This window comes from Sus scrofa, chromosome 6 (genome assembly GCF_000003025.6).
Source record: "Sus scrofa isolate TJ Tabasco breed Duroc chromosome 6, Sscrofa11.1, whole genome shotgun sequence".
Taxonomy (NCBI): Eukaryota; Metazoa; Chordata; class Mammalia; order Artiodactyla; family Suidae; genus Sus; species Sus scrofa.
The window spans coordinates 142,482,432-142,492,008 of record NC_010448.4 but is presented as its reverse complement, the minus strand read 5'-3'; the positions used below and the strand labels follow the sequence as shown (position 1 = coordinate 142,492,008).

At 42.0% G+C, this 9,577-nt stretch overlaps 1 protein-coding gene across 1 annotated transcript in view; it reads left to right on the top strand.

Moving 5' to 3' along the window:
• The window catches only part of CTH (cystathionine gamma-lyase), a 31,431-nt gene continuing 27,510 nt past the window's right edge, over nucleotides 5,657–9,577 (top strand). Inside the window, 1 exon segment of the mRNA NM_001044585.1 lies at nucleotides 5,657–5,967. Within this exon segment, the coding sequence (NP_001038050.1) occupies nucleotides 5,800–5,967 (168 nt within the window). The 5' untranslated portion in view covers nucleotides 5,657–5,799.

The following is a 9,577-nucleotide window of genomic DNA, read 5'->3' as shown; positions in this document are numbered from 1 at the left end:
GTGAAGATCAAGAAATCTCTATCAAGTCATCAGATTTCTGGGATCTTACTCTTGAAATAAAGCAAGACCCTGTGGAGCCCTTGCAGGTACAAGCCCTTCCATGTTCATTTCCTGTTTGTAGGAAATAGGCTTCATTCAGCATCCTTGACCTTCCCTGAGTTCCAAAGGGCAGATTCAAACAGTTGCTTATTAGGGAAGGGAGGGGACGCAGAAGAAAAAGGAGGAAGAGTCAAGAAACAATAGTTTGGTCTTGGGTCAAGATCCTGGTTTCTCCTCCAGGAATACACAGAACAATATCTTTAAGTTCTTCTGTAGGACTATGGCCCCCACCTAGGTGGAGGGTGGTAATATCAGGCTGAGGACAAGGTTCCCAGAACACCACCCTGTCCCCTCATCACCAACCAATCAGAAGAAAGTCTACACTCAATGAAAGATAACAAAGACTCTGACCCCCTCTTCCAAGGATTTTCCATTTAATGGTCCAGCAGAATCTTTGGAGATAGTTTTTGGACACGAGCCCAGCTTCTCGCTAGATTGTCCACCTCCTGAAAAAAGCAACTATTCCTTTCTTACTGAAACTCATCTCTTGAGTATTGGTTTTTGAGTGAATGGGGCAGCTGAACTGAGTTCAATAGCAATATTTTAATATTTAAAATTCTTTCAATTTAAGTATCAAAAAACTTTAGAGATGGTCACATATTTTAATTAAATTATGACCTTTATCATAAAATTTTCATATAAAAGTTTGCTGAAATTTAGGAAAGGGGGTGAATGCATGGAAAGAGGAAGGGGAGAGTGAAGAGTTGAATTTTTTTTTTTTTTTTTTTTTTGCTTTTTAGGGCCACAATCATGGCATATGGAAGTTCCCAGGCTAGGGGTCAAATCCAAGCTACAGCTGCCTGCCTACACCACAGCCACAGCAATGCAGGATCTGAGCCACATCTTTTATACACAATAGCTCACCGCAAAGCCAGAGCCCCAGCCTACTTACTGAGCAAGGCCAGGGATCAAACCTACATCCTCACAGATACTAGTCAGATTTGTTTCTACTGTAGCACAATGAGAACTCCCAGTTGATTTTTTTTTAAAAAACATGGATGTACATATTGTTGCAGGCCTTTTTTTTTTGTTGTTATTATTGCAACTGCTATTCTAGCATGCTGATTCTTACCAGATCTTTCCACAGATTTCTCAGACAGTTCCCCAAGGAAATAGTGGAGAAATTAGGAGTCAACTATGAAATTAATAATAGCTATTTATAAACTTAAAAATGGAAATTTTACGTTCTCAAAATCTTATGTTCTGAAGTTGTATACTTTTAACATTATGGTACTTAGTACATAAAACAATCCATAAAATAAATATCTTCCAGAACTCAACATCTAGAATAAAGGCTGTCTTTCTTTTTCCTTTTTGTTCTCATTTTTAATTTTCTGGAATTAAGCTTTTCTATCTAAAGAAATACACGTTTCATTTCAACTGATTTAAGGAGTTACTTGGCCTTTTATATTAATCTTTATTTTCTCTGGCTTCCAGGAAATCTGGAAGTAAAATATAATATTCCTGAATTCCTGCCGTGGATCAGTGGGTCAAGAACATGACATAGTGGAGTTCCTGTCATGGCTCAGTGCTTAATGAATCTGACTAGGAACCATGAGGTTGCGGGTTTGATCCCTGGCCTTGCTCAGTGGGTTAAGGATCCGGTGTTGCTGTGAACTGTGGTGTAGGTTGCAGACATGGCTTGGGTCTGGCGTTGCTGTAGCTCTGGAATAGGCCGGTGGCTCTAGCTCCAATTAGGCTGGGAACCTCCATACACTGCGGGAGCGGCCCAAAGAAATAGCAAAAAGACAAAAAAAAAAAAAAAAAGTTTTTCCTAAATAACTTGCTTAACTGCCATTTAATTTAATTAATTAATTAATTAATTTTTAATTTTTGTCCATGTCCTATAGAAGTTCCCCATCCAAACAGTTGAAGGCCTGGAGTTCCCACTGTGGCACAGCAGCTTAAGGACCTGGCAGTGTATCTACAGTGGCTCCAGCCACTTTTTTTAAAATTACTCAACGAATTTTATTACATTTATAGTTGTACAATGATCATCACAATCCAGCCGCTTCTAAGTCACTGGTTCAATACCTGACCCAGCATGGTGGGTTAAGGATCCAGTGTTGCCACAGCTGTGGTATAGGTCACAGCTGCAATTCAGATTTGATCCCTGGCCTGGGAACTTCTGGCCAAAAAACCCTCAAAGCAAAAACCAAAACACAGTTGAAGGCCTGAATAGAACAAAAAACTGATCTTGCCCAGAATAAGAGAGAATTCTTCCTGTCTAATGGTCTTTGAGCTGGGACTTGAGTCTGTTCCTACCTTAGGCAATTCAAAATGAAATACTGTTTCTTCCTGGATCTTGAGCCTCCTGGCCTTAGGACTAAATCTATATCAGCCAACTCATTACAATAACACTCTTTCCCTTTTCCTTTTTCTTCTTTTTCTCTGTCTCTTGCTCCTATTGGTTCTTTCTCTGGAGAACCCTAATATAGTATACCAGTATGCTCTTAAATACTTTATTTTATTTATATTTTGGCTTTACCCACAGCATGTGTAAGTTCCTGGGCCAGGGATCAAACCTGTGCCATATCAGTGATCCAAACCACAGCACTGACAACACTGGATCCTTAACCACTGAGCCACCAGGGAAATCCTTAACTGCTCTTTTAAAATCGGTATTGGTGGAGTTCCTGCTGTGGCACAATGGGATTGACAGCCACTTGGGAGCGCTGGGACACAGGTTCTATCCCTGGCCTCAGCATTGTTGCACCTGTGGCTTAGGTCACAACTGTGGCTTGGACCAGATACCTGGTCTGGGAACTCCATATTCTGCAGGGCAGCCTAAAAGAAAAAAAAAAAAATCAGGATTGCTGGTATTATTTTTATTATTAAAAGTTAGCAAAGCAATGTCTTAAATAAAACTACTTAAAATTGGCACCACACAAAAAAAGTTAACATATACCTATGGTATAAAACTTGAACACAAAAGCAAATAAAATGTAAAGAAAGTTATCCTTCTACTGCAGAGTTATGGTTTTTACAACTAGAATGAATTTTATACACATTAAATCATATATGTCTGTCTAAAAATAATGTGATATGGAGTCCCCTGGTGGCCTACTGGTTAAGCATTTGGCGTTGTCATTGCTTTGGCTTCTCTGCTTACTCTACCCATCACAGAATTGTACCAAAAACAGACTAACTACGCATTTCCCCCTTATCTTGCTATTAAAAATAGCCAAATTTGGTATAAAGAGCATCTTTAGTTGTCTTCACACACACATAAGAATATATTTGGAGAATAAATTCCTACAAGTTGCTAAGTCATAGGAGTCTATGATGCATAATACTAGTAACATTTTCTCAATTTATGAGAGTGAAAAAGCCTTGATTTAGAGCATTTATATTGGTGTCATTTCTAAAGAATCTCTTTTCATGGTAATGCTAAAAAAAATCCATATGTACCCAATTCAGTGCTTGTTAACAAATATTAGGAGGTAAACTAATTAGGACTGTTTTAGGCCCTCCTGGTCCCTAAGCATCATATCTCATAAAAGCATACCATGTAAAACTGTATATAACTCTTTTTTTTTTTTTTGTCTTTTTTGTCTTTTTTTTTGTTGTTGTTGTTGTTGCTATTTCTTGGGCCGCGGCTCCCGCGGCATATGGAGGTTCCCAGGCTAGGGGTTGAATCGGAGCTGTAGCCACCAGCCTACGCCAGAGTCACAGCAACGCGGGATCCAAGCCGAGTCTGCAACCTACACCACAGCTCACGGCAACGCCGGATCGTTAACCCACTGAGCAAGGGCAGGGACCGAACCTGCAACCTCATGGTTCCTAGTCGGATTCGTTAACCACTGCGCCACGACGGGAACTCCTTTTTTTTTTTTTTTTTTTTGTCTTTTTTGTCTTTTTTTGTTGTTGTTGTTGTTGCTATTTCTTGTAAACTGTATATAACTCTTGAGATGAGTTGCAGTTGATCTATTTTTAACAGAAAAATATTAATTAAATATACCTTAATATCTATCAGTGTTTTGGAGTCCATCCATTTTTTCCCCCAGGGCTAAACATTTTGTAAGGTCTCTAAAATCTTGCAGATCCTTAGGCACTGCTCGCTATGTCCTGGTAGTTAATTTGAAAAGCAAATTGCCCCAGTCCTTTCAGCAAAAATTTAAGAGCTCTATATTCTCTTCTTTCTTAATCAGCTTAATAAAGGTTCAGATATTTAGCTAATACTTTGCAGGAACAGAAGTATTCCTAAATTCCCTAGTCCTAAAAAATAATCACAATAGTAAATAGGTCAAGTCTGTATTGTTTAGGGAACAAAGAGATTTTTGTTGTTTGTATTAAAGTGATGCTTGTGAGAGTAGGGTTCTGGTTGCAGGTGAGTATATTGTGATATAAGATTGCTTCTTTTTTTCCTGTAAGAATGTTCACAACGAAGGCACTTTGTGTAGGATTTGAGGCTCCAGTAAGTTTTTCAAAGCCATGCTTTGAAATATATATATATATATATATTTTGTCTTTTTGTTGTTGTTGTTGTTGTTGTCATTGTTGCTATTTCTTGGGCCGCTCCCGCGGCATATGGAGGTTCCCAGGCTAGGGGTCCAATCAGAGCTGTAGCAACCGGCCTACGCCAGAGCCACAGCAACGCGGGATCCGAGCCGCGTCTGCAACCTACACCACAGCTCACGGCAACGCCAGATCGTTAACCCACTGAGCAAGGGCAGGGATCGAACCCGCAACCTCATGGTTCCTAGTCGGATTCGTTAACCACTGCGCCACGACGGGAACTCCCTGAAAAAAAAAAAAAAAAAAAAAAAATATATATATATATATATATATATATATATATATATTTTTTTTTCCATCAGGGAGAGTTTCTCTGGGTGCTTCAAAAGAAGATAATGATGGTGGAAAAAAGCTCAAGTTTGAATAGCTCTTAGGAAGCAGACAGCTTGCTTAGAGATCTTCACTACAGTAGCTTAACTACTATTTAAGAAAAATATGACCCTCACTCTTGTTTCAGTCAACTGCAAGTACTGGGTCGTTATAAGTTCAGCGTTCCTTCAAAGGCAGGCTGCCCCTGTTAGTGAGAATCCAGGCTGCGCATTTGGCACTTTGGACCCTCGTTTTCGTTAACCAATCTCCACTGGGTCGCATGTTTCCGTCATAGCCACCCTCAGGACAAAGGGTATTGGTGATGGAGGGGAGGGGTCGGGCAACAGGAAGAGAAGGTTATTTGTGTGGTCTGTACAGGTTACTCAATTTCAATGTCTTGACAGTTTTTCTCCTCATCTCCGGCAAACCTCCGTTCTGAGGTCACACAGACGCCCGGGTGGCTCACAGGGGCCAGCCAGGCAGTTTCCTCAAGGGCCAGGACTAAGGAAATTCACCCGCAGTGACCATCACCAAAAGAACACGGACTCGGACTTCACTCCGCAGCCTGTACGAGAAAGGGCGTTGGAGGTGACCCTCCAGGCAACGCCTCCGCTGCCGGCCAATGAGGAGCTGGGACCGCCTCGGGGCCTGTGCTCATTGGGTAGCGTTGGTTCCGCCCAGAGGTGAAATCTGCCCGCTAATAAAGTCTCGGATCAGAGTTGCAGAGTCCAGCTTTTGTGCGCTCGCCGCCGCTCGCCCGGCATACTTTTACCTCTCTTTCTCCTGATTTTTCTGTGTCTTTTCAAGTGCTGACGCAATTTCTTAGTTATGTCTTCCTCGTCCTTTAACTCTGTCCTTCCTTCGAAGCTCAACATGCAGGAAAAAGACGTCTCTTCACACGGTTTCCTTCCTAGGTTCCAACATTTCGCCACGCAGGCCATCCATGCCGGCCAGGAGCCGGAGCAGTGGGCCTCCAAAGCTGTAGTGCCCCCCATCTCACTGTCCACCACGTTCAAACAAGAGGCTCCTGGACAGCACTCGGTGAGCTGGGTGTGTTTGGGGCGGTGCAGTGTTGGGCGATTAAAAAGGAGATGGCTTATAAATTTAAAAGGTACACAAGTAATTTGTAAAACGTAATTTGTGCATATCAGGAAGGATGTTTACTACCCTCTAGCAAAGCTTTGTATTGGATGGTTCAGTGATATTTCTTTTGATAAGCAGGACTGGAAGGAACAATTTGTCCAACTTGCCATGTAGATTTGGACTGATATTCACGTACTTTTTTGGCAAAGTTGCTGTTCAAAACTGTCAACTTCCTTGAGTTATCCTTAGTGACAAAAATTATGAAGTTATAATAAGGACTAAGCCAAAAGAAAATTAAGAGCCTTATAACTCACCTGGAATCAAGATCATTCCCTAAAGCTATTAATTCTCAATATTGTTCCAATAGTTATTAATAGTTATTGAGTACTTGCTGTGTGCCATATACATACTTACATGTATTATATCGTGTGTTACATATATTGCCTCAAGTAATCCTTAACAGCAGTTCTAGTATGAGCTGAGTTCTCATTTATCTCATGAAAAACCTCAGATTTAGGGATGTTTGTATCCATTTAAAGTGGTAGAACTGGGATTCCAAGACTGCTCTAGAAGCCCACCCATTCTTGGGTATTAGGCTACGCTGTGCTATACTACAATAATGCTAGCAATAATCTAACCCATTGCATCAGTGTGACTTAGTGATTAAGAGCATAAACCATGTAGTCAGAGGACCTAGTTTTGAATTCTGACACCACCTCTTCTGAGCTGGGTGATCTAGAGCAAGTTACTTATCTAAGCTTCAGGTTGATCCTGTATAAATGCGTTAATAATAGTTCCCACCACATAAATTGTTGATATGTATACTAAGCTGTATGGTACATTTTAATTGCTCAATAGTTTGGTATTTCACAGTCTGGTATTTCATATGTACACTTTACACTTTTCCCATTTGATCCTCACAACAATGAGGTCAGAGGGCAAGACAGGTAACATCCTTTTTATAGAAAAGAAACCTACCCAGAGTCATAGATGAGAGAGCCTCTGTGTTAATCAATGAGCGTTTTTCTTTTTTGGTAGCGCACTTGATGGATCTTGGAGTATTTAAAATTTGCTGAGGTTTGAAAGAAATTACAGTTGACCATTGAACAACAGGGATTTACACTGTGCAGGTTCATTTATACATGGATTTTTTTCAATAGTAAATATTGTAGGAGTTCCCGTCATGGCACAGTGGTTAACGAATCTGGCTAGGAACCAAGAGGTTGCGGGTTTGGTCCCTGCCCTTGCTCAGTGGGTTAACGATCCGGCGTTGCCGTGAGCTGTGGTGTAGGTTGCAGACATGGCTCAGATCCCATGTTGCTGTGGCTCTGGTGTAGGCCGGTGGCTATAGCTCTGATTAGACCCCTAGCCTGGGAACCTCCATATGCTGCGGGAGCAGCCCTAGAAAAGGCAAAAAGACAAAAAGACTAAAAAAAAAAAAAAAAAAAAAAAGTAAGTATTGTAATGGGAGTTCCCGTCTTGGCACAGCGGAAACAAATACGACTAGGAACCATGAGGTTGCGGGTTTGATCCCTGGCCTCGCTCAGTGGGTTAAGGATCTGGTGTTATGTGATCTGTGGTGTAGGCTGGCAGCAACAGCTCCGATTAGACCCCTAGCCTGGGAACCTCCATATGCTGCAGGTGCGGCCCTAAAAAAAAAGACAAAAGACAAAAAAAAAATTTTTGTAGTGCTGCACACACCCAAGTTTGGTTAAATCTGGGGATGCAGAACCACGGATACTGAGGGACCTCAGATATGGAGGGTCCCTTATAAATAGTACATGGATTTTTCACTATCAGAGAGTTGTGGTTGACACACCTAACCCCTGAGTCAAGTGTCAACCATAACTGAATGAAATTTGTAGATCCAAAACCTTGATTATACTTCAAACACCTCTTTAGTGTGTTATAAATTCAGGAAAATTCTTTTAGGTGTAGCCTTTTGTTTTGTGAGTTCTTTTTTTTTTTCCTTTTCTAGGGCCGCTCCCGCGGCATATGGAGGTTCCCAGGCTAGGGGTCTAATCAGAGCTGTAGCCACTGGCCTATGCCAGAGCCACAGCCACGCCAGATCCGAGCCATGTCTGTGACCTACACCACAGCTCATGGCAATGCTGGATCCTTAACCCACCGAGCAAGGCCAGGGGTCGAACCTGCAACCTCATGGTTCCTAGTCGGATTCATTAACCACTGAGCCACGACGGGAACTCCTGTGAGTTCTAAGGGCATTTCTACAACTGGTTTAGGATTCTTCTAGCTGCTGTACTTTGTAATCAAAATGTGTACACAGCCTGTCTTCCAAGCACACAGTTTCTTCCTGATGTAGGGCTTTGTGAATGTGCAGCTGTTCAAGCTTCAGCATTTTGTGCAGAAGTTAATAATTTAGCTATGATATTAACAGCTGATTGTTTTCAGAGAGCCAACGGAGTGGTAAAAATCCACAGACTCCTTTTGATGCTTTTAAAAAATCAGTTAAGAGCACTAAAGAGAATTTTTTTTTTTTGTCTTTTGTCTTTTTTTTTTAGGGCTGCACCCATGGCATGTGGAAGTTCCCAGTCTAGAGGTCGAACTGGAGCTGCAGCTGCTGGCCTATGTCAGAGCCACAGAAACTCGAGTCATGTTTGCAATCTACACCACAGCTCACAGCAATGCTGGATCCCTAACCCACTGAGCAGGGCCAGGAATCGAACCTGCATCCTCCTGGATACTAGCTGGGTTCGTTAACTGCTGAGCCACCACGGGAATGCCAAAAAGCATCATCATTTCAATGGAATTTCCCACTTCTGTTTGGAAAGCCATCGAATGAGTGAGAGTGTAGGAATTTGCCACTGAAATATGCTTCCTATCCCCACAAAAAGTTAAATCTCTGCAGTGAATATTTATGGAGACATGGGCCACTTTCCATGGCAGTTTAACCACCTGAGTCCAGTTTTTTCTGTCTGGGGTATAGCTGCAGGTCAATCAACGAGGAGATATGGGGTGTGATGAGGATATCCTGGAGTCCTATAAAATATGCCTACTCAGTTTGTCAAAAACAGGGAAACAAGGCAACACAGCTTAAAAAATATATGTCACTAGTACTGGTAGCCCCTAGATCAGAAACAAAGAGGTAAAGAGTGGTTGTGTTTTTGTTTTTTTTTTGTCTTTTTGCTATTTCTTGGGCCGCTTCCGCGGCATATGGAGGTTCCCAGGCTAGGGGTCCAATCAGAGCTGTAGCAACCGGCCTACGCCAGAGCCACAGCAGCGCGGGATCCGAGCCGTGTCTGCAACCTACACCACAGCTCACGGCAACGCCGGATCCTTAACCCACTGAGCAAGGGCTGGGACCGAACCGGCAACCTCATGGTTCCTAGTCGGATTCGTTAACCACTGCGCCACGACGGGAACTCCGTGGTTGTGTTTGTTATGTGCTATATGAGGTGAGAGGAAACATTATGTATAGGATTTGTAGTCAGTGTTTAAATCCTGGCTTTGAATTCTGGCTCTGACACTCCCTATAACATTTGGCTTTACTCTCTTCAGAGCAGGTTATGAACATTAAATAAAATGACTGGATACGGACAGAATGACA